At 40.6% G+C, this 26,096-nt stretch overlaps 1 protein-coding gene across 2 annotated transcripts; it reads right to left on the bottom strand.

Moving 5' to 3' along the window:
* On the bottom strand, window positions 1-25,715 carry LOC147623389 (cysteine-rich receptor-like protein kinase 44). 2 transcript variants are annotated; one of them, XM_086821535.1, is made up of 8 exons: window positions 25,600-25,715; window positions 24,677-25,433; window positions 24,427-24,588; window positions 24,170-24,306; window positions 1,515-1,725; window positions 1,162-1,405; window positions 743-893; window positions 1-660 (listed from the first exon to the last, which is right to left on the bottom strand). In XM_086821535.1, the coding sequence occupies exons 2-8, from the start codon at window positions 25,230-25,232 to the stop codon at window positions 319-321; spliced, it is 1,803 nt and encodes a 600-aa protein (XP_086677661.1). In that variant the 5' UTR covers window positions 25,233-25,433; window positions 25,600-25,715; the 3' UTR covers window positions 1-318. The 2 variants fall into 2 exon arrangements, with proteins under 2 accessions (XP_086677661.1, XP_086677660.1); XM_086821534.1 differs by having other exon boundaries at window positions 24,677-25,649.
* Between the last annotated feature and the right edge of the window lie 381 nt (window positions 25,716-26,096).

Here is a 26,096-nt window from a genome sequence, read left to right as displayed (position 1 = left end):
TGAATTAAGAGAATGCTTGATTATTAATTCTCAATCGAGAGATATATACAAGCTGTCTGTTAAAAACGGTCATTACCGTTGAGACTTTCAAGCGGTTCGCTAAACAACTTCAATAACTTGGAACCTAAGAACAGAAAACCTAAAGACTACGACTTACATAAAGTAAATTTTATTACTAAGTCTAAAGATAAGGCTTTATTACAAAGGCTTGACTTTAACATTTTATTGTAGGGCTGATGCTGCGTGGAGATGACGGCATTGAGCTCCGTCAGGGGATCGTGCAGAGCTGGGGAGGTGGGCGGGCACTCACACACCAGCCTAACGAGGGTGTATTTCTGAGATGGGGTCCACATTGGAGGTGGCGATATGGGAAGGGTCGGAATGCCATGCAGAAGAGGTGGAGCTTGATGTGAGGGTTTGTTGGCTAGGGTAGTCCATGCCAATGATGGTTGGCTTTGTGGGCAACTCCAAGATATCCGATTGGCCACAGAGCATGGCGTACACTTGAGACATGGCCGGCCTCGCTTGCGCCCACGTTTGAGTGCACAACAGGGCCACATGCACCACGCGGATGACCTCCCCTGCACTCACCATGCCTGTGTTGCCCAGCTTTGGATCCACAATCTGCACTTGTTTTTGCCTCTCGTACAATGCCCATGTCTGCCCACAAAACATCAAAAACAGAAAACACTCAGAAATTCGACAAACTGGAAAAGGTATTGAATAAAACCACAGTCCTCACCCATTCCAAAAGATGTTGCTTTTCTGGTTCCAGCCTCTGCTCGATGACCTTCCTCCCACTCACTATCTCAAGAACTACCAATCCAAAGCTGTAGACGTCTGCCTTCTCTGTCAGCTGGCCATTAATCGCATACTCTGGTGAAAGGTACCCCCTTTTCAGATGCAAACACAAGTCAGTTTGTAGATAAGCAACCATTAATACTTATTGTATTCATTTCTTTTTCTGCTGAGAGTGGGCACTGAAATGCCAGCAGTTTTTACTATGGAAGTGAATAGATTCAAACCCAACACCTCCACTAAGCAGGTGCTCATTGCTGGGAGCTAAGGCTGACTAAACTATATTCAGATCTTGCAAAGACAATAAAGGGAACAAAGATCAATTCTATCTTCAAATTTGAAAAGGGTGATGGAGGGACTCACAAGGTTCCAGCCACCCTTGTGGTTAGATGACTGACATCATCTGCAAAAAACCTTGCCAGACCAAAATCTGCAATCTTTGGGTTTAAGTCGTCATCCAAAAGAATATTGCTTGTTTTGATATCTCTATGCACGATCCGCACATGGGAGTCTTCATGAAGATAGCTCAGTCCCCTTGCTATGCCAACTATTATGTCGAGTCGAGTACGCCAATCCAAGGTAATTTGACGGTCATTTTGACCAACAACTACATTACACCATACAGGAAAATAGATGGGTTTTGATCTTATACACAGGGTTGCATTGATGGGCTAAATATTGAAAATAAATTTTTTATCAATCATTGAAACACTTACCGAATAGGAGTAAGTCCAAGCTTCGATTTGGAAGATACTCATACACTAGAAGACGATTCGATTCTTCCACGCAACATCCTAACAACTGAATCAAGTTTCGATGTTGCACGGTAGTAATCAAGTTCACCTCATTCATGAATTCTTCCTTCCCTTGATGACTTCCAGAAGAAAGCATTTTGATTGCCACTTCCCTTCCACTTTTTAGCATCCCCTAAAAGTACACTTATTACAGTTAGTGCCATCAAGCGGCAATGTACGTATAACAAATCTTACTACAATCAATTAAGATAATTTCATTGTTTGAAAGTCATCTTATAAATTTTCGAGCAATAATGAGATTCAGTTGGTGGCCATATAGACTACAACACTCAATAAAAATTAATACAAGAAGCACATGGCATGAAATTTTGTCAAAAACTGAATGCTGTGTATTTGAAGAAGTAAGAGAATAGTTTCTGATCCACATTTCAAAAGATCAGAGGTAATTTGCTTTATAAGACTAAACAGTGAACAATCTCACACAGTTAGACGTCTTAGTGCTAGTGCAAGTAAACCATGTCCTAAATGTGTGGAATGGTGACGTTTTCAATCAATGACTCAGTTTACGCAACTCATCTAGTACTTCATGAACTACACAAGAACATCAATAATCCCTGTAAAAGAATCAACATGAGAACCAATTAAGTGCCATTACAATTCAAAGCCTTTGTCACCATGAATTGAATTTAAAAGTCCAAACAAAAGTCACAAAATTGAAAAGCCGTAAAATATTCAATTGTGGTAAGATGGCTGAAGAAGTAAATAGAGAATTGAAGGATATGTCATACCTCCCACGTTGACTCCCAAATTGACAAGAGGGGAAATTTTACATTATACTTGACATCCGTTATTGCAACAAGGTAAGGACCTTAAGAGAGTACTCTGATCCATTTTTGCAATGAGGTGAGCACAGTAAGAGAGTACTCCACTCTCAAATTCTGTGTGCTATTTTTATCTTGCCCTCAATGCTACAAAAGATCAAGCTTATCTTATTAATAAGCTATGCCAGGCATGGAATCAATTGCAAATTAATCTATGCTTGCAATGTGAAAGTGCCCTCCAAGGTGTGTTTTGGATTTGATGTCTCAAGGTGATGTTAGAGAGAGATGTGATTGTGTGGTTGAATAGTCCCTTTTGTCTTCAGCCTAGGTGTTTGCAAGCACATGCCATCCCAAGGACCAATATTGCTCAAGTGAAGTTGTAAAGGTAGGTAAGCATTTTGGAGGTAGGGAATCTCTTGATGCCATCACTTAGACTTGAGTCTAAGCATTAATTTTCCCTTTAGCCTAACTTTACACACAAAAAGAGCAAGATCTTGTGGTTTTTAAAGCTCTAAACTCTTGTATCACCCTCAGAAAATGATTCCTCTTGTTCTACCCTCTAGAAATACTAAAACCCTTCAATGTGCAAGAAACCATCCCTCTTTTTTCTTGGTCTCAAAAGCAAGGTTCAAGAGAGTATAGTTTTTCTTTAATCTACAACTAATTCAAAATTTGGAAAAACCTTATGGGAGGAGAAAAACATCCTTAAAATTTTCATGTTTTAGTTATGTTCTAGTAAAAGTACGAAGAAGGCCGGGATCTCCCTGTAGCTTCTCGAAAAACATCTTCCTCTATCCGTCTCACGGTCGGGTGACTAGGAGAAAGTCGGGCCATCATCTCTGCAGGTGATCCCCATTTTGTAGGGAATCTGATTAGGCGTTTTCTCATTCGCCAATGTCTCTCCATCTTCTCAGCAGGTGAACATCACTCTGCAGAGAATTTGATTGGGCGTTTTATGATTCACCAGTACGTCTGCTCAGAATTTGAGATGTACGACTGTGATAGCCGGGAACGTCCTTCAGTCCATTGGGAACGTCCTCCAGTCATCTCCCTATTGCTTCTCAAAAAACATCTTTCTCTATCCTTCTGCAGACTCAAGGCGATCGTCAGAAGATCAATTTTCTCCATGGGAAAGATATTGGCTGCCACCGTCACATTAATGGTCGCCATGTTGTACTTGCAGAATTCTGTCTGCTTTTCTTGTTTGCTTCACGAAACATTATCGACGGTCTTGGTCAGTGAGAGGCCACCATGAGACCTCCATGAAGACTCCTAGAAGAGAATAGGACAACTCTCCACCACCAACTGCCGAATATAGGGACCCTAGCCGGCTAACTATAGCCCTAGCCGTCCACACTAGTCCAGACTCCTCTGAACCACCCGACACCCCCTAGTCCTACCCTTGTTTTGACATTACTCTTCCCTTTTGGAGGAGTTTTCGTCCTCGAAAACAAAGGTAGGATATCGGGTCTTGAGAGTACTAACGTTCTCCCAAGTTGAATCTTCTTCTGGTCTATCCTTCCACTCAACTAGACACTGTTGTCTAATTTTGTGATGAGTTCGCTTCTCTTGAAAATCCAAGATGCACTCTGGCTCGTGTGGTAAAACGGGAGGTTTAATTAAATTTACAAGAACACCTTTATTCACCACATTGGCATCTTTGCCCCGTACAGACGACTACTAACATGAAAAATTGGATGAACCTTAGATTGTTCTGGCAAAGCTAACTTATAGGAAACTTCACCTACATGCTGAAGTATTATGAAAGGTCCACAATACCGAGGCGATAACTTTGGCACTTTGCCCGTTCTCAAAGTTTCCAAACGTAGGGGGGAGACCTTGAGAAATTCTTGGTCACCCATTTCAAATGTGACCACTTTGCGGTCTTCGTCCGCATTCTTCGTCCGCATAATGCTCGTAAATGATCTTGGGCCCGTTTAACATTTTCCTTAGCAATCTTCAGCATATTAAAAAGATCTTGCAGAAAATCAAGTTAACTTTTTGAATTATGTTAGTAGCTAACCCCACAGCTACTACTGGAGATTGGGGTTGAAAGCCATACATAAGCATGAAAGGACTAAATCTTGTACAGCATGCTTGAACGCACTATTATAGGAAAATTTTAAAATTGGTAAGTAATCTTCCCAATTCATTTTCTGTTTACTCACATATACTTTTAGCATATCCTCAAGTACTTGGTTGACCCTTTCTGTCAGACCATCACTGTGGGGTGGCCAGCAGTGCTCATACTGAGCATTGTGTCTGACCTTTTGAACACTGCTCGCCAAAAGTGATAATTAAACTTATGATCTCTATCACTGACTATATTGGCTGGCAGTCCATAGAGTCGATAGGTATTCCCAATGAAAAGCCGAGCTAACTCTGGCGTTTTCACTCTGGTTTTAGTTGGGGACTATCATGACACTCATAAAGTATTTGGCACCTGGTGTCAGAGTCTGAGGGTACACACACTCTTCCTTTGTGTAACAAGTATCCGTTATGGATGGTTTTAGTTGGGGACTATCATGACACTCATAAAGTATTTGGCACCTGGTGTCAGAGTCTGAGGGTACACACACTCTTCCTTTGTGTAACAAGTATCCGTTATGGATGGAAAAATGCTTCCAATGATTAAGCTCATCCCTAGAAAGAGAAGAGCTGGGTGGAACTATCATCGACACTCTGCAGAGAGTAGTGGTAGGGATCCCTGCTTATATAACAATTTAAAAGTTCCACACCTTTACATATGGATCATGTTCACACTTGCCTTTGAGTGAATCTAAAAATTCACTTTTCAACTCTGTGAAACTCAACGAGTTGACTTGAGAGGCATGCAACTTAAGACATCAGCCAAGAAATTATATCGGCCCTTGCGATACCTTAGTTGAAAGTTGAATTCTTAGAGGATTTCTGCCCATCGAGTTTTACAACCTTTCAAATCAGTTTGAGTTGTCAATCGTGTGATGGTCTCATGATCAAAGACAATCTCAAACTTAGCACTGTAGAGATAATTTCTCCACTTTCCTAGAGCATAAATGATGACATAAAGCTCATGCTTATACTTAGAATAATTCTGCTGAGCTATATCCAACTTCTTTCTCTCAAAAGCTATCGGTCTTCCTCTTTGAAGAAGCACAGCTCCAACTTCATGGTCACTAGCATCGGTTTCAACGAACAAATGGTTGATTAGGATCTACTATTGCCAACACAAGTGTGGTAGCTATGGCAACCTTAAGACGATTGAAACTTTATTGTTGGTCAGCATCCCAAATAAAGTTGTGACCCTTAGATTTTAATTGGTCCGTCATTGGAACCGCTACCTTAGCATAATCCTGGATGAATTTATGATAGAATCGTGACAACCCAAGAAATATTTGTAATTCCTCTAGATTGGTTGGATGAGGCCACTTAACGATTGCCTCTGCTTTTGCAGGATCCCTAAATTCCTGTTGCCGAGATTATGTGACTCAAATAATGGATCTTTGAGGCACATAACTGACACTTTCTCTCTTTAATGTAAAGTGCATTTTGCCTTAGCAAGTCAAACACTAATCGTAAGTGTTGCAAATGCTCTTCCTTGGGTGCGACTAAAGATCAAAATATCATCAAGAAATAGTACAATGAATTGACCAAGACATGGGCGTAAGATATTATCCACAAGCATCATAAACATAGCTAGAGCATTAGTTATACCAAACAGTATAACTAAAAACTCATAATGTCCAAATCTGGTACGAAAAGTTATCTTAGGTGTTAAAATTAAGGAGGAAATAAAAGTGAGCCATTCATAATGAAAATACACTTTATTGCATTGATACAAATGAGCTTGTACATAGTGCATATATAGCCATGAGAGGTACACTCAATGTGACTTGATACATTTCTGGATGACATCACTGCTTATGGCATTTAGTGGTGGATTTTATCTTGATCTTAGACTAAAGGATATCCTATCCAAAATAATTGAAACGGCTAGGGACTACAATTTGGGCTTATTCCTAATAAACCCTCCCTGAATCTGGCCTCCCAAAGAATCATCTGCAACCATGAGCTCAACTGCCTCATCAGGAAGCTCCCGTCCAATCTGGTGTCCATCAACTAGATCAATGAACCATTCTGCTCTACTGAGTCAAAGAGGCATCACAGTGCTCACAAGGATCAACACCTGTTACGGTTCAAAACCAAGTCCCGGAAACCTGATGAAGACCACGCAAGGCCTTCTGAAACCTGTCAACCACCCCCTCTGAATCCGGAACCACAAAGCCTGGAGAAACCACCTCCTTCTACAAGTAATCAACTGCCACCTGCCTGGCTTTCGAAAGGCCCCTATGGAAAGAACATCCTCATCTACAGGAGATTCTTTGTCCCGAATACGACGAGACATTAGAACATAAGTGACCTGTTCAGTTTCCTCTGACTGACGAACACAAGAATCACCATCAGTACTGGGAGAGTTCCTGCCAACTGCTGCCATCTATTGGCTATCCACCATCTGGTCCCGGAAAGCCTGTACCTGCAGCGTATCCAAACTCATTACCAGACTGCCACTCATCATCACAAACCTGAGGACCTGGGAGAGAGAGTGCTGAAAGCTTGTAAACTCCATTCTCCACTCATCATCACAAACCTGAGGACCTGGGAGAGAGAGTGCTGAAAGCTTGTGAACATTCTCCACTCTGCCTTTCCCACTACCCGGCCTGTTGCTTTGTCCCCCGGAGAGCAACAAAGTGCTCATCAAACTCCACCCGTACGCCAGTCTTGCAAACTTGATGCACTGATAAACAGATGAAAACCAAGTGCCGGAACATACAATACTTGGGAGGAATGCTTCCCCCCTTGCCATCGGGAGCTATCTCCATCCTGCCCTCACTGTGAACTGGGATAGTGGATGTATCCCCAGTAAGAATGTGACCAGAAAGCTTGCAGAGATCCTGTAAACCAGAACGGGAAGGAGTCATGTGCTTGGAAGCACCACTATCTAAAATCCACTCCTGAGTATTCATTGCGGACTCTTGAGTATTCATTGCGGAGAGTCCTCCAATCTCCTCCAATCCCCAGTAAGAATGTGACCAGAAAGCTTGCAGAGATCCTGTAAACCAGAACGGGAAGGAGTCATGTGCCTGGAAGCACCACTATCTAAAATCCACTCCTGAGTATTCATTACGGACTCCTGAGTATTCATTGCGGAGAGTCCTCCAATCTCCTCCCTACCTGAAGAAAATGAAACATCGGTGTCCACCACCTCCAGGTGCACAAAAGCCGGAGTCTTTGTGATTGCTGCTGAGGAATCTTCACCCTTCTCGGTCTTCCGCTTGGGACACTGCCTCCAATAGTGGCCTTTCTCGCCACAATCATTATAGGTCCTCTCTGCCTTTAGTTTCTTGCGGTCAGTAAAACGGACTTCTTCTCAGAAGACTTCTCCGACGAAGCCTTCCCTTTGCCCGTGTTATGGCCTTTCGACCGTTGGCTAGTTAAGGCCTCCGAGCCTCCACCCTGAGGAGGGTTCGTGAATCATTCCTCCTGGTCCAAGACCATGGGCACAAGCTCCTCCCACGTGATGGTGCTGAGCCTGCCACACTGGTAATCAAAGACGAGTAAAATGCTGAGTACTGAGAGGGCAAGTGTGACAGCAACGTTCTGGCCATGTCCTCTCACGATATCTCCTTCCCAGCCTGCCTGAAGAACTTCTTGCTGAAGAGCCTGCAGCTTGTTAATATGCTCCCGCATCGTCGAGACGACTTTGCAGGGCTCATAACATGCATCTGTACTTCCAAGGAAATCCTCTTCATGGGCGATACCCTATTGTAAAGAGAGGCCAAATGCTGCCATATACCTCTGGCCAGCCTCATATGCTTTACATGATTGATTACCTGCAGTGTGCAGTTGAGAAAGATAAATGAACGGACCCTGGTATTGACACGATCCCACATCTGTGTCTGAGCCTCCCGGTCCTTTCGGATCGACGGTAACTCCCCTTCCTCTACTTTTGACCGTGAAACCCCAACAACGACGAAATCAGCGAGGTCGTAAGACTCTAGAACAGATTCCATCATAACCTTCCATATGCCGTAGTTGCTCCCGTCCAATTGACGGTCCATCGGGAACATGGGGAGTGTCGGGATCTTCACATGCCTCTCGGCCATCTCAAATAGATCTACCGTTGCGGGAATGTACTCTGAAAAGGGTGCGTGGGTGGGAACAAAGAAGAACTAACACCTGCAAGTGGCTGTCCAGCAAATCAGCCCGCCGTCCTCTTGCTTCTCCTCTTCCCCGAACAGTCCCGTATGGTCCACCAATCAGCAACACAGCAGTCCCCCTATTGCTCACACAAATCCCAAGAACTATCTAGAGCCTAGGCTCTGATACCATGTCAAAATATGTAGCAGAGATGATGACCAGATCTGGGAGAACACAAGAGCAAAACACAATGCAGAAAATCGCAGCACAAGAGAGAGAGAGAGAGAGAGATAAAGGCATGTAACTCTGCTCTATATACACAAGAAAATCCCAGGTATGATACAAAACTGGATAGGGGACTGGGGGCCTATTTATATGGCCCCATATACCAGTCGGCCTATGCTACAGGCAGCCGACTGGTCTTGAATCTCCACAACGAGCATATGCAGCTAGTCGGCCAATTGTGAGGTAGCCGACTCGACATCCACGATCTGCAACTGCCAGCTCCAGAATGGGAACACACACATGCTGATGCAGTCAGCCAGCTGGATCCTCCTACCAACTCAGGGCTGCCTCCCAAGCCACAGAAAAATGGAAAAAAATAGGGAAAAAATGCGGGGAGTGAGGAAAAATGATAAAACACCTCATAAGGGCGAGCACACCCATAACAAAGGCCCTGGTGTATAAAAATAGACAGTAGATGACTTCTAGCAGTAATATCCTTTTCTCAATTTTCAAGAGAACTTATATCTTCTGTCTTCTTGAGTATTTATTGCCGGCTGTGCTATTTGTTGAAATATAGCATTGAAATCTCGTACAAAAAGTCCCATTAGACTCCACTTGAACAACCTGTGCCAACTAATTTTCTATTACCCCATAGGATTCCTTCTTTACTGAGTTGGAGGCAGGATCTTCCAATCTCATCTCTATTGATGCATGCTCAGTGCTGGACATAACAACTGGTGGCACAAAGCCTACATCTGACTAGGAATCATAGTCTTCAGACTCACTGTCAGAGTCATACTTTGCCATCAGATCATGGGCTATTGCTTGCAGGTCTTCAATCTTTAGAATCTGTGAGCAGCTTATAGAGTTGCCTCGATTGTGGGTAAGATGCCATCCACGAGCATACATCAATGCCTTTAGCTAATGGAACTCTTGGGCCTCTAACTGGGATATCACAGTTGGAGGTGGATGTTACTAAGGTTCTGAACGTACGTGTGTTCACCTCCTACCGTCTTTGTTTCTACTACCTAGGGGCAGTAGCTCCAACCCTCCTCATTACCTCAGTGCACCCATCTCTCCCCCAGGTCATGCAGATCGCCCGTAATTGCAGATGATACCTCCTTTGCAACCCGACCATCCCCCCTCCGTCATGCTCGCCTGCAACTCCTCCTTTGCAACCAGACCATCCCCCCTCCGTCATCCTCACTTGCAACTCCTCAACACCCCTCTACTTGGCCTCTAACCCACTCCGACCACCACCCTTTCTCCTTGTTCTCTTGCTCCTCCTCCTCCTCCTTGCTCAGTCATGTCAACTAGCCCACTCACACTAGTTCACTCACTCTGAGTGTTCGCTTCCCTGCTCTGGCGAGGCACGAAGAGAAAGAGAAGAAACAGAATTTGCATGCCCTTTGAAAATATATTTTTGATGCCTGTTGAGAGAGAGAGAGAGAGCAGGCATGAGATGCAGGAAAACACGATGCACCGAAAATATGCATGCGAGACACAAAGGCACGAGAAATTTGCATAATCAAAAATTGCCTTTTCTTGCATCTTTTTAAATATATAAAGACACTAATTTTTCAAAGGTTCAAAACTTTAAATTATAATTAATAAATACACAAAAATATTTTGGTGGCATATTAAAGATTATCTTGGAAGCCATGAGAGACACAAATCACCCCTTGTAACAAAAGCATGATGTGCTAGCAATCAAGGGTAAAGTGAAGATCTAAAATTGGGAGGAGTCAGTGCCCCTTGCTTGTAAGATGTTTTCCAACCCTTACGAATGCTTCATCACGCTACTATAATATTTTGATTCACAATGAAATCAAGAAAATCTAAAAAATAACCACCATGAAACATGAACACTTGATAGGGGGCGATTGTGTGAGTAAGAGAGTCGAGGACTCTAAAAGTCATGGTCACCAAGTCTTAAAAGGACAAAGCCTTCAACGTTTGAGAAATGTTGCATACAAGATGCACATGTGAAAATCAAAAAGAGACATAGAGAGAGAGATTGCCATTAAAATTATTTTCTTCTTTGAATTGCTTGTTTATCAAATACAAGAAAATGGCGGTAACTCCATGCAAGTACGTGGGATATGAGAAGTCATAAGTGAAATGAAAGGTCTTAAGTCTAAGGTTCTAAGAGTGCTTTCACATGTTTGACAGTGTAAGATTCCTCCCCCAACCCCTTTTTGATGTCTAGTATCTTTCCCTGTAATCAATTCCCTCTTAAGAAATATAAGAGATCTCGTCTCTACCTGTTTTGACTTAGAGAGAGAAAATATTCTAGAGAGAGAATATTCAGATTTTGAATATTTTAGATAGAAAAATTATCTCATCTTATTAAAATAAGCTCCCCTGAAACAGAAATTCAAAAAGAACTTTCCAATGTGCAATTGGAATTAATTGAAAATGGGTATAAATGACCTTAACCTAAGGGTCTAGATTTTCAAAAAAAATTGAATTATGGTCCAATTAAGGTTCCTATGGGCCAATAGCATCAATCCATGTGTAGGGAGGAGATAAATCTCATGATTATCAATATGACGTGAAGAAGTGCAAAGTTAAAACGGCTGAGGATGCTATTCAGGCTGCTCAGGTTTTTCATAAGCTTGAGAAGCTTAATTGAAATGGTTTTTTTTTAATACTATTGAAGTAATTAATGAATGATAGTAAAGAATTACATAAATTTCCATTTATGCTTAATTCTAATGGTTTTTATGTAATATCCCTCTCTCACTCAAGAAATGGTCATACTCATGACCTATTCTTAATCCAAATGAAGCTTTTCATAAAGCTTTTTCTTAATCCAAGATTAATCTATGCTTAAGACCAAATTAATGGCTTTCCCTATGCTTTTAGTTTATGTATTTCATGAATATTGATGATTCAATCCATTATGGGTTAATGATTCAATTAGGGATCATTCTAATCATTCCCTTAATGATAAGCTTTATCTTTTTAGATAATTGAGATTTATGAGTTATAGCAGCGGAGCTATGGCAAAATTTTTATAAAAATTACACATAAAATAATTTCATTCAAAGCATGAAAAGAGGACTTCCTACCATATTCTAGGAATTATCATCCTAGATTAATTAAAAGAATTTTATTGTAATCATGGAGAGATGGATGTATGCATGTAGATGTAGATGTATAGATGTGGATGTGAATGTGGATGTGGATGTATGCATGGAGATGTGGATGTATGCATGTAGATGTAGATGTATAGATGTGGATGTGAATGGAGATGTGGATGTATGCATGTAGATGTATAGATGTGGATGTGAATGGAGATGTGGATGTATGCATGTAGATGTAGATGTATAGATGTGGATGTGAATGGAGATGTGGATGTATGCATGTAGATGTAGATGTATAGATGAGGATGTGAATGGAGATGTGGATGTATGCATGTAGATGTAGATGTATAGATGTGGATGTGGATGTGGAGGTGGATGTATGCATGTAGACATAGATGTATGGATGTGAATGTGAATGTGGATGTGGATGTATGCATGTAGAGGTGGATGTATGCATGTAGATGTAGATGTATGGATGTGAATGTGAATGTGGAGGTGGATGTATGCATGGAGATGTGGAAGTATGCATATAGATGTAGATTTATGGATGTGAATGTGAATGTGGATGTGGATGTATGCATGGAGATGTGGATGTATGCATGTAGATGTAGATGTATGGATGTGAATGAGATAACTAGGGTAACACCGTGGGGTCAGCAGCACTTTCGTAACAATGTTCGCTTGGCCATGGTTATTGAAGCTTTGGGTTTGGGTCCCCGATACTACTGCATCATGAGATCAAGGCATCTTGGGTTTTCTGAGCGGGTCTTCTTACTGGCGTGTTTTCTTCCTCATCAGACGATATGCCTTTACCCCGTTTTTGGCTTGCCTCTCAGAGGTCCTTTTGTTAGATCACCTCATACCACTGAGATAGGTGCGGCAATAACCAACAAAATTATTCCCATAGATGAGTTACCTTATACGTGCGCAGCTTGTGAGTGCTGCTTTTGTGATCATATGATGGATGGGCTTATGGAAGTGTAAAGAGTTCTTCTATCTTTACTGTATATGTTCCAAGAATGAATAAAGTTTAAATCTTGTTCTTGTCTTGACCCTTACTCTCTTTGAGACTTTTCTATTTGGTGGTTAATCTTAACTAAATTTTTCTCTAAGTCTCATGTTCGTGCTTCTTGCGAAATTATCCCAAGTTTGCGAGATGAGGACATCTCGCATTTTTTAAGTGGGGTAGTCCAAGATTAATCTATACTTAAGACCAAATTAATGGCTTTCCCTATGCTTTTAGCTTATGTATTTTATGAATATTGATGATTCAATCCATTATGGATTAATGATCCAATTAGGGATCATTCTAATCATTCCCTTAATGATAAGCTTTATCTTTTTAGATAATTGAGATTTATGAGTCATAGCAGCAGAGCTATGGCAAAATTTTTATAAAAATTACACATAAAATAATTTCATTCAAAGCATGAAAAGAGGACTTCCTACCATATTCTAGGAATTATCATCCTAGATTAATTAAAAGAATTTTATTGTAATCATGGAGAGATGGATGTATGCATGTAGATGTAGATGTATAAATGTGGATGTGAATGTGGATGTGGATGTATGCATGGAGATGTGGATGTATGCATGTAGATGTATATGTATAGATGTGGATGTGAATGGAGATGTGGATGTATGCATGTAGATGTATAGATGTGGATGTGAATGGAGATGTGGATGTATGCATGTAGATGTAGATGTATAGATGTGGATGTGAATGGAGATGCGGATGTATGCATGTAGATGTATAGATGTGGATGTGAATGGAGATGTGGATGTATGCATATAGATGTAGATGTATAGATGAGGATGTGAATGGAGATGTGGATGTATGCATGTAGATGTAGATGTATAGATGTGGATGTGAATGTGGAGGTGGATGTATGCATGTAGACGTAGATATATGGATGTGAATGTGAATGTGGATGTGGATGTATGCATGTAGAGGTGGATGTATGCATGTAGATGTAGATGTATGGATGTGAATGTGAATGTGGAGGTGGAGGTGGATGTATGCATGGAGATGTGGAAGTCTGCATATAGATGTAGATGTATGGATGTGAATGTGAATGTGGATGTGGATGTATGCATGGAGATGTGGATGTATGGATGTGAATGAGAATGTGGATGTGGATGTATGCATGGAGTTGTGGATGTATGCATGTAGATATGAATGTATGCATATAGATGTGGATGTATGGATGTGAATGTGCATGTAGATATGGATGTGAAAATGGATGCATGGATGTAGATGTGAATGCATGGATGTGAATGTGAATGTATGGATGTAAATGTGGATGTAGATGTGGATATATGTATGGATGTGAACATATGATATGTGATGTGAAGGAATCTAAAGTGAGGAGATGGAAAATGATGTAATTGGATGAGTACACATATAAATGGAATGTGGAATAAGTAATGTGGGTTGATGAGGGATAATGTGGAAAAATGAGAGTTAATATAAAAACTGTATTTGTAAATGCTGTTTGTAAATGAGTGTTTTATGTCAAGAATGCTGGGAAAGCATTTTGACCGTCTTGTGATTAAGGTCATGGTGGAGACCTAACTGATAAAGTTGCAACTGCTGACGGAGAGTCAATGGAGGACGTCTCGCGTAGCAAGGTCGACCGAGGTCTTCACCAGCCTCGGTTCGATTAAAATGGTGAGCTTCCGGTACGGTGGATGAGGGACCAAGGAAGCGGCCTATGAGTGAAGCGCTAGGTCACCTGCGCGGAAGGATCCTAGAGGGTGCTGACCATACGGTGCTCGGGCTCTGGGTCGCCTAGGATACCCACGCGTGCGTCGAGGAAGATATTGGAACAAGGAGTAAGAGTTGTTTTTCTGAAACCCGGCATGGATCTGGTTGATTGACCTTGCTGGTCTTCAATGGATGAGTCCATGGCTCTTTATATAGATCTGTTGGTTGATCTTGCTAATCTTCAACGAGAGTCCATCGTGATTTTTATAAGTGATGATTTGCCGAGTATTATGGGCTAGGAACTATTGAAAAGGCCCCTGAGTGGACAGGTGGTGAGCGTTCTGGTTGCCAATGATACCATAAATACTCTGATGAAGGAATGATGGGAAATTATGAATCAACCGGATAATTTGGAAGATTGTGATCAGTGATACTATGGTTTCATTAAAGGATTGTTTTAAAACTGGTTGAATCTGTGAAAAGGCAATTTCATATTGGGTGTGTGAGTGGTGTGACTAGTTTTATTTTTGCATGAATATCCGGCTAGGGGGCCTGGGAACTCTTTTCCCTGGTACCCGGGACAAAAAAATCAAATTCTAAATTGGATCCCATCACTACAGTGGTTGGGCGGTTGGCTAACCCATGGGACTAGATGGGGTTAGGCTGGACTGATGGATCCGTAAATCGAGACTCAATTTTTGTTATTACGATAGATAAAGTAAATCCCGGATAGTAATTGTTCTATGGATAGGAATCAACGGATGTGCCTCCTTGATGGGGAAAAAAGCATTGATCCCAATGATCCAAGTGCAAGTTTCTTCCTTGATCTGACCGAGTATCTTTATAGGTACAATCGGATCAACTTGATCAGTAATGGTCTTAACTACGTTAGAGTAAAAAGTTATCCTGGTGGAATCACCCGTGCTTTCCGGGTAAGGGAAGTTTTTTTCGAGTCCGGTTTTGGAAAAACCAACGGATTAGTCTCTTGTCCGGATATCCGTGGTGGACGAGGCCCCGAATGTGGGACCCCTGTCCCGCGCGAGAAGTGCTACTTCCGCTGCTAGTACCCCGAATCCGTTGCTTGGTGGGAACAAGGATCTCACAGTTGGTATCATAGCAATTAAAGATCAACTGAGATGACAAATATGTCAAAAAATTATCAAAAAACACAAAAAGGTTGTAATTGTGTGATATAATTCATACAATTTGATATTCAAACTGAAATTCGTAATTTGATAATTGGGTCTTCAGATGGAAGTACCGCAATTATATAGAATCCCTGACTTGCTTGAGGCCTAGACATGATGGTATTTACCTTATAATTCCAAGGGCCGTGACTACCCGTATATACCGAGAGTATAACTGCAGCTCTTTACTGACAGTATATACGAGTAAATCTAAGACTTGAAATTATAAGTGTTAATGCTATCCAGATGATGATTTCGAATGTGGTTGATATGATTTTTAATTCTGTTTGAGAATTGATGAATTGAATTGGATTCTGATTGAAAAATGATGATTTCTGAAATTTAGTTGAAATATAATAACCTGAGCGAAACCACAATGAGGATGAATGGGACGAGTCCCTGTGATGATATTCATAACTAGAATGATGATAATGATTTCAGCAAATCACTATGAGATTAGTGGATTGTGCTGTCAAATTGCTACTGTTAACACTTGACTCGGTAGATCCCGTTGGCTTCTAGGTTACGCTAGTTCCTTCTTTTATATAAGTCGTAACTCTTATTTGTCACTCGCAGTAATCTTACTTCCATCGATTCCCTTTCTTTCTTAATCTCCTTTATGGCTTGGCAACAGGAATTAGTTTTATCCATGATGATTTCTCACCTTCAAGACGCAAGCGAGTCTGTGAAGAAGGATTTTATAGAACTGTACGAGCGCTCACTTTTTCCTCACCTAGGAACTTCTGTAGCTCAGACCAAATGGCGGACCTATCAAGACATAACTAGGGTAACACCGTGGGGTCAGCAGCACTTTCGTAACAATGTCCGCTTGGCCATGGTTATTGAAGCTTCATTAGGACCTCAATGGAAGGCTTCTTGGGCCCTTTTATTTGGCAGTTTAAGGAGTCAAACCTTTTCTCTTAAGAAGAAACGTTTTCTAATTAGAAGCTTCAAAACGGCTACTTTATTCGAATTTGAATTTTGGGAAAAAAATGGAATTTAAAATCTAGCGGACAAAACCATATCATGTAACATATCTATGGAAAGCTCTTGATGCATACATCACGGATCTAAAATCTCCGCTCAAATCGGAGCTTGTATGTAGAAGTTATGGAGGTCCGAAAATTGTAAAATTGCCTCCCCCCCTTTTTGGGGAAAAAAGTGCACCCTTTGACCACTCTTACACCTCTCTTACAAACCCAACATTTCAGTCCACATGGCAACCCTCCATTTGGCTATTCCTTAATCACCTTGATTAGGCTTGGGCAAATTAAAGGGCCCAAGAAGAACCCATTCACTTCCTAATGGGTTTGGGTCCCCGATACTACTGCATCATGAGATCAAGGCATCTTGGGTTTTCTGAGCGGGTCTTCTTACTGGCGTGTTTTCTTCCTCATCAGAAGATATGCCTTTACCCCGTTTTTGGCTTGCCTCTCAGAGGTTCTTTTGTTAGATCACCTCATACCACTGAGATAGGTGCGGTAATAACCAACCGAATTATTCCCATAGATGAGTTACCTTATACGTGCGCAGCTTGTGAGTGCTGCTTTTGTGATCATATGATGGACGGGCTTATGGAAGTGTAAAGAGTTCTTCTATCTTTACTGTATATGTTCCAAGAATGAATAAAGTTTAAATCTTGTTCTTGTCTTGACCTTTACTCTCTTTGAGACTTTTCTATTTGGTGGTTAATCTTAACTAAATTTTTCTCTAAGTCTCATGTTCGTGCATCTTGCGAAATTATCCCAAGTTTGCGAGATGAGGACATCTCGCATTTTTTAAGTGGGGTAGAATGTAAGATTCCTCCCCCAATCCCTTTTTGATGTCTAGTATCTTCTCATATAATCAATTCTCTCTTCAGAAATATAAGAGATCTCGTCTCTACCTGTTTTGACTTAGAGAGAGAAAATATTCTAGAGAGAGAATATTCAGATTTTGAATATTTTAGATAGAAAAATTATCTCATCTTATTAAAATAAGTTTCCCTGAAACAGAAATTCAAAAAGAACTTTCCAATGTGCAATTGGAATTAATTGAAAATGGGTATAAAGGACCTTAACCTAAGGGTCTAGATTTTTAGAAATTTTTGAATTATGGTCTAATTAAGGTTCCTATGGGCCAATAGCATCAATCCATGTGTAGGGAGGAAATAAATCCAATTTGTAAAAGAAGATACCCAAAAATGAGTAAATGCTCACATAAGATGAAGAGTTGAATATGTACAAGGTTTATTAGTAAAAAACTATGAGTAATATTAAAAAAATGAGATAAATTGAGTATTCAAAAATGAGTAAATGCTCACATAAGATGAAGAGTTGAATATGTACAAGGTTTATTAGTAAAAAAACTATGAGTAATATCAAAAAAATGAGATAAATTGAGTATCCAAAAATGAGTAAATGCTTACATAAGATGAAGAGTTGAAAATGTACAAGGTTTATTAGTAAAAAACTATGAGCAATATTAAAAATATGAGATATTTTGGGTATAATCATTCCATTTTGACACATATGTAAGGAAGGGGAGGCCATTAAAGGAGGTGCATATTTCACATGCTTGAATGAGTTTTAAACTAAAAAATAATGTGATATTTTTATCTCTCCTCTCTCTTAAACCAAACCAAATCAAAATGAAACCAAACCGAATCAAAAAGTAACCAAACTAGGTCCAAATCTAGTCTAAATTCAACCAAACTGAATTTGAAAAATTCTAGAATTCAGTTAGCTTTGGTTAGAGCTTTTCTCTCCTATAAATAGAACATGAGTCCTTTGAAAAAAAGAGAAGGAGAATTTTACTATTCTAGAACTATGCTGAAACAATGCTAATATTTACTATCCTCTAAAATTCTCTCCAATTTGTAAGAAATTGGAGCTTCCCTCTTTCTTCAATCTCCATTGGTGGCTCCATCAACATACTAAACCAATTGATTGGTTGGGGGCCTCTACCGTGAACAAAGAATCAAGCAATTTGTAAGGTAAGTGTGGTGAATTTTGATCTTTTCTATAATTTCTCAATGTTTCTCTCTTCTCAACCCCTCTCAAGCTTGAGAAGCTTAATTGAAATGGTTTTTTCTGAATACTATTGAAGTAATTAATGAATGATAGTAAAGAATTACATAAATTTCCATTTATGCTTAATTCTAATAGTTTTTATGTAATATCCCTCTCTTACTCAAGAAATGGTCATACTCATGACCTATTCTCAATCCAAATGAAGCTTTTCATAAAGCTTTTTCTTAATCCAAGATTAATATATGCTTAAGACCAAATTAAAGGCTTTCTCTATGCTTTTAGTTTATGTATTTCATGAATATTGATGATTCAATCTATTATGGGTTAATGATCCAATTAGGGATCATTCTAATCATTCCCTTAATGATAAGCTTTATCGTTTTAGATAATTGAGATTTATCAGTCATAGCAACGGAGCTATGGTAAAATTTTTAAAAAAATTGCACATAAAATAATTTCATTCAAAGCATGAAAAGAGAACTTCCTACCATATTCTAGGAATTATCATCCTAGATTAATTAAAAGAATTTTATTGTAATCATGGAGAGATGGATGTATGCATGTAGATGTAGATGTATAGATGTGGATGTGAATGTGGATGTGGATGTATGCATGGAGATGTGGATGTATGCATGTAGATGTAGATGTATAGATGTGGATGTGAATGGAAATGTGGATGTATGCATGTAGATGTATAGATGTGGATGTGAATGGAGATGTGGATGTATGCGGATCAGCTTGATTAGTAATGGTCTTGACTACGTTAGAGTAAAAGGTTATCCTGGTGGAATCGCGCGTGCTTTCCGGGTAAGGGAAGCTTTTTTCGAGTCCGATTTTGGAAAAACCGACGGATTAGTCTCTTGTCCAGATATCCGTGGGACGAGGCCCCGAATGTGGGACCCCTGTCCCATGCGAGAAGTGCTACTTCCGCTGCTAGTACCCCGAATCCGTTGCTCGGTGGGAAGAGGGATCTCACAGACAGGGGCCTCAAGCTTTGGCAACTCTGACACCATCTCTTGCTTTTTATAGAATGATAAATTACAAAAATTCAAGTGACCAAAGTGGGCATGCGAGAGCTTTGCATCACTCATAGCACATGTGGTAGTAACTGAATAAGAATTATGTGCCAATATCTTATACCTGTCCAACCTGTAAAGCCCATGGCTTAGAGTACCAGATATACTATAATGATGTCTGCATCACTCCGGTCATGAAACTGGACACCTATCATCAACAAATGTGACCACTAGGCCTACCGTAGATTGACAATAACAATTGCTTTTTAATGCCTAGCGCAAACATGACTTTTAAGAGAGTGATTGTCCTATCGTTTGTAGAAGTGAGAATAACCTTACCGACTACTTTTACTGGATATGAGAGTTGTTTGCACATGTGATTGTCCCTCCTTAAGGATCAGGCTTAAGTGAGGAAAATAAATAAGTAATATGCTTACTAGCACCACTATCAAAGTACCAGATATGCTGATTTTTCACTTACATGCATACATCATGGACAAAGAGATCATAACTATAGTGCACGATGAATGCCTAATCATCTCGTGCATTGTTCATAACTATGAATGCCTAATCATCGTGTGCATAGTTCACTAACTCCTTTTTAGCACTTGGTGCTGATGCATCAGCTACTACAGCCATGCCAGATATGCTAATATGTTATTAACATGCATACGTCATGGACATAAGGATTATAATTGCAGTATAAAATGAATGTCCAATCATCGTGTGCGTAGTTCGCTGACTCCTTCTTTTCAGCACTTGGTGATGATGCATCATCCACAACCATGCTTGACTCTTTTTTTGCATTCATTGATATAATATCTAATAGTAATTGCATTTACCTTTTTTCTTAGGTTTATCGTCTCTGATTCTTGTCAAACACCATATTCGTGAGTTTGGGAATCTCCCAAGTCCCATTTTTGTAATACTAAAAAGGTGGGACCCGATTAACATGTCTATAAGTTTCTCAAAACCCTATCATATGACCTATCATTGGAAAGCGCTTAAAAAGAGGGATTTATTAAGCTTTAAAGCACACAATTTGGAGTAATGGTGTTCAAGTTATGGCAAATCCAAAGTTTTGACCACGTGTCCCAAACTTATGGGAAATTCCCATATTCCCCAATATGGTATTGTCATCCTTTCCAGAAGACTGGTCTAATTCTGCCTTTAGCTTATAGCCACCCTGAGAAAAGGCTTTACCTTTACCTTTTTGATTGGTAGCAAATATCTGATCTCCCACATATATACTAGTTTGGTTTTGCCAAGATTGCTTTTCTTGTAAGAACATTGTTAGTAACCAACTCATCAAAAGTAAGGGCATTCGGATTATCCTTCATCAATGAGCCAAAGTGTAGATACACACCTTGGTATGAATCCGATAGAGCTATGAGAATAGTAGATACCAAAGAACTATTCGGATAGGTCTCATTAGTACATGGTAGTTATTTGGATAGGCCTCATTAATACATGCTAGCTGTGCCTGAGATCTTTAATGAGAAACTTGTCCATTAAATCTCCCTCGTTCATATACTCGGACTCTAATTGCTTACACAAGTTACCACTCGTGCCTTGTTACACACCTGGTAAAGCACAACAAGCACATCCCAAGCATGTTTCACAGTTTACGTAAGCAAATATAAGGAATAATGCTCCTTTTCATTGAAATGCCACTAATACATGTGCCTATGCATCCTTGTACTCCTTCCCACCTAGCTTATTATATTATGGGAGGTGTAGAGGTAGATGCCACAGTTACATTAGGACTTGTATCACCATCCAAAGTACCTACACTATATTGTTGTGCTGGCGAGATAGGGCATGCCTCAATGCTAATAACAACATTCCAAAGCTCTCTAGGGATAAATACATGGTGCATTATATAGGACCACAACAGGTAGTTGGTCCCATCAAGCTATCCTTAGCGGAATGCATCCCAAATACATGAGTGCCTGCCATTCTACCTATAAATAACTAACTTAGCTCTGACATAGAATGCAAATATCCCAAGGTATTGTCAATGCCCACTAAATACAATCAAAATGATTGTTGCCAAGAGATCACTAATGATGATGGAAACCTGCAAAGTGTATGAAAAATTATCGAGTGTAGAATGAAAATGATACTTAACAGGAATGTAGAAATCGATGATAATGTTGATGATGCTATTGAAGTTGTTGATGATGAACTAGAAGATGCGAAGATGATGACACCACTATCTACACAACAAATGATGTTGCCTGCTATTGTACAGAAAATCCAAAGTCGAACAGAAACAGTTCAAACTAACACTCCCTTGGGATGCCTGTGAAAACCTTGTAACATGCAAACGAGCCTCGAAATGCGCAAAAATGCTATTAATGTAGTTAATGACACACAATATGGTATCCTTCTCCACCTAAGAGGATAGCTTAATCTGAGATAATCAAAAGAGAAACTCAAGGAGAAGATGCAATGGGGTGAGAGCCAAGAGGACTTTCTTCGATATCAATTATTGGAGTAGAGATCAATGTAGCAACATATACATGATAGATGCAACAAGCAAGGAGAGATAGATGGAAGCATAACACTCAAAGTAGATTGATGCGAATAAGTGAAGTACAAGTGAAGTGACATGATAAGGTCACTTCACTTGATGAGAATAAGTGAAGTACAAGTGAAGTGACATGATAAGGTCACTTACACACTCATAAGAGTGCGTATGTACATACGCTCAGAGAAAAAAACCTTCTTAAGAGGGAAAAAGCACCTTGGTCCTACGTCCATACATCACTACCACATAAATGCTACACGAAGTTATTATCAATAGAGATATATGTCCCATGACCTAAGGGATGATGTCAAGTGCATGCCACCTAAGCATGCATAAACACAAGCGAGAGGTTTGGTCACACAAGCATTCCACAAAGCAATCATAAAGTTTGCATTAATCAATCAATAAAGACATGATTATATAGACTTACCAAGAGCTCTCCCATGAAGACTTGATTTTTGGCACCCTTGACCTTCAAAATTGATGGGTTTGGTGAAATATAACAAGTTTTTTGTATATTTTTATATAAAATTTTATTTGTATTTAAATAATTTTACAAGTATTTATAGCCAAAACGCTTAAGGACATGCACGATGCCTATGCTCCCCCTAAGGGATGACATTTCATCAAGGGAAACAACCTTGAACTTCATGTCTATATCAAATGCTATTGTTGGCAAATGTCAGCGAAACTAATGTGCATGTGCACATATGGATGCTAGATCACATAAAACTTTCAACACTTGTTGCTTATCATTATCTCGAGGGGTTCACTATAAGTAAATCCTTTGTATCCTTTTTTTCTATTCAACCTATGAATACCCCCTTTAAATGGTACGCTTCTTCTATATGTAAAAAATGTGTAAAAATAGGATTTTAAAAATCCCTTGTGTTGACCCCACTTGCTACGCTTACATATTTATGAATGACCACCCATCTCCAAGATCATTATAACATCAATAAAGTCCTTATAAAGCATTTATAGAAGAGTAAAGATGAAGTCCTTATAAAGCATTTATAGAAGAGTAAAGATAAAGTTGAAAAGTCCTTATAAAGCATTTATAGAAAAGTGAAAATAAAGTTGAGCGCGTACTTGGAATCTATGTGCATGGTGCAAAAGAAGATTTATCAATGAAAATTGAAAGGCACAATAAGAACAAATGATGTAGATATAATTTTGTCTTCCTTGAAAGAGAGAAAAAAAGATTAAGATCTTAATTTGTCATGATAAAAGTGAAGAAAATTTTTAAATATCTTTATAACATGTCGGCTTTCTAATTTTTAATGTTTTTTCATTGGTTCATAAGACGCAAGTAGCTGCGACCTTAGCAAAACCATCCTCATGACACGTGGAAATAGGCAGCCCATATTCTATATTCAATAAATGCCCGTCCCGCCATAAGGTGTAGTAAAAAGGCCACAACGGCCAGGGCTACAGATGTCATGTGCACATGCAGGGAGGTCCTGGGAAGGTCCGGCCAGCCGATCAAGCATAAAATTTAACTGCAGACTTTTACCCCGGCCAAGTCCGGCAGGGCTGCAATGGCGGGAAAGCATCGTAGCGTCTGCAGGCAAGATTGACGGTCCTTCTCACTCTCAGCAAGACCTGAGCTGGAACGGAATGATAACGCCCGATGCATCCGTTCCGGTGGGTCGCTCACACCCTCTAAGAGTTGCGTAAGAGAGAACCAGGCGTTCTAATGCTTCACATTTCAAATGCGTAGAAACTAAAGATTTCATGAACATTTGATTCAATCTAATAGTAGTGGGATATGCTCACGATGCTTTGCTTAATTTGCTGCACCGGATGTGCACAACATTGAAATTGGAACAAACGGAACGTAAGCAAACCTTGTAGACGGGACCAAAGCCGCCTTCTCCGAGTTTGTTACTGGGATGAAAATCACCGGTGGCTTCTCGTAGCTCCTCAAGAGAGAATTTGGTTCCTCCGGCTTGTTGAAATTTGTATGGCAGCGCAGCGTAGTAGTCTGTTTAAAATAAGGGATGAAAGATTAATTTGTGCGTATTAATGAGATTGATGGCATGCCGCCAAACAGGATAACCATGTGCTACTTGTGCTAGTTTCGCTAGACGAACACCAAGCAAACCTGTTGTTTTAGATTGTTGTGCTAGTTTGGCCGTTCGCCTTCGTCTGGCAAAGCACAGCACTAGTGCAACTGTAGCTGCAAGAATCAGGATTAAAACGCCCACCGTTATCCCCACGATGATTGGAACTCTGCTCCGGTTTTTGCTTTGTGCTGCGGCAAGAGCTGCAGTAGGAAGGAAGAGGGAGTTCAAAATTTTGGATAATTAGGGAGCCATTTAGTTGTTAACTATAGGGTGAGAGGTACTACGTACCTTGTGAGGTGGGTGGTACTAGAGTGCTGGGCTTTGGTGGTGACGCTGCCGGAGCTGGCGATGGGGCGGTGGCGGTGGTTAAGCTGAGGGGCGTATTATCGAAGAGATAGTAGCAGGTGACGAAGTAGGCCTGGCCGGCTACGGAGTTCTTGCAAAAAGTGGTGTAGTCGGAGACTTGCGAGAGGCACCTTTGGCATTGGGACGGGGTAAGATATCCCACACACTGTGCAAGAGCATAGGCAGTGCTACCACCTTTCCCCACGCTAGACTCGTTGAAGCCAAAGCCAGAATGAGCGGGAGCAGCCTTTGCGGTGGCGTTGAGCACGGTGCCTAGATTGGCTTGGTAGAGCGAGTTGGTACTCTGCGTGGTAGAGCAATTCGATTTCACCAGAGTGTCCTCCGCAACGTCCAGGAAGTTGTAGTTCTCGTAGCGCAGGTAGCAACCTTGATACTGCACCCGCGTGCCCAACGATGGACCGCATACAAGTTTCCCCAAAGCTGACGAAACACAAACATAGCATTCGGAGGAGGAGACGTCTCCCCGGCACTGGTACATGCCATACACATAGGACGCGTTGGAAGAACCAGAAGTTACTGTGGCATTTGAGTACAAGGATCTAGAGGCTTGCTGGGTGAGGGTGCCGATCACTGAGTTGAGGTTATGAGCAAAGGAGCTGTTGGTGACGAAAGAGGCCGTGTTGCAGAAGCCATACACGTACTCAGTCACCGGCTGCCGTTGGCCCAATGCCGGACAAGGCTGAAGACATAGAATGCTTATGGTTATAACTTGCAATAAGAGCAAGACTGGCCTCAAAAGTGGGCGATCTTCCATGGCCATACAACCAGCAGCAAAGATTAATACTTCACAGAAATTATAAGTAAGAGTTTGCACAGAGGGTTACTCAAGAATTCTTCTTTCCTACCTCGACAAGGGCTTCCTCGTGAAGGGTCGCCCAATCCTTTCGAATTCACGAGTCTTGTCCGCACTGAACGACGGAGCTGTGAAGGGTTTTCGTCCTTCACCTGCACAAATCATTGTGCTCATCTTTTCAAAAAGGCGATGTGAAATTTTGAAATATCTCGTGCTTTGATGTGTACAGCTTAACACTTGCCTCTTTCATGCCTGCGGCTGTGCACATGATGGGCGCCGGCACTGGTGGTCTGAGCAGCGTTCGCGCATCACCTTATCTTAGCCATCAATTCCGAACCGTCGATTACGATTCTAATTAAAAAATTGACGCCCATTCAACAAAATATGGTACTTTTTCCTTCTAGTTGCCATCTTAGCTTTGGTTGTTCAAATGCAAACAGAAAGAAGTGTGTAGAAGGTTAAAGTAGTTTCAGCTCCTCTAAGTCCTTCAAGACGTAACTTAATTATTGAACAGTAATAGTGAGCACTGACTAGTAGCTATCTATGCAT

Source organism: Cibotium barometz, chromosome 27, assembly GCF_041138505.1.
Source record: "Cibotium barometz isolate CiBa-2024 chromosome 27, ASM4113850v1, whole genome shotgun sequence".
NCBI classification, from domain to species: Eukaryota; Viridiplantae; Streptophyta; class Polypodiopsida; order Cyatheales; family Cibotiaceae; genus Cibotium; species Cibotium barometz.
The sequence above is the reverse complement of the archived record's forward strand: the minus strand, read 5'-3'. Positions and strand labels throughout refer to the sequence as shown.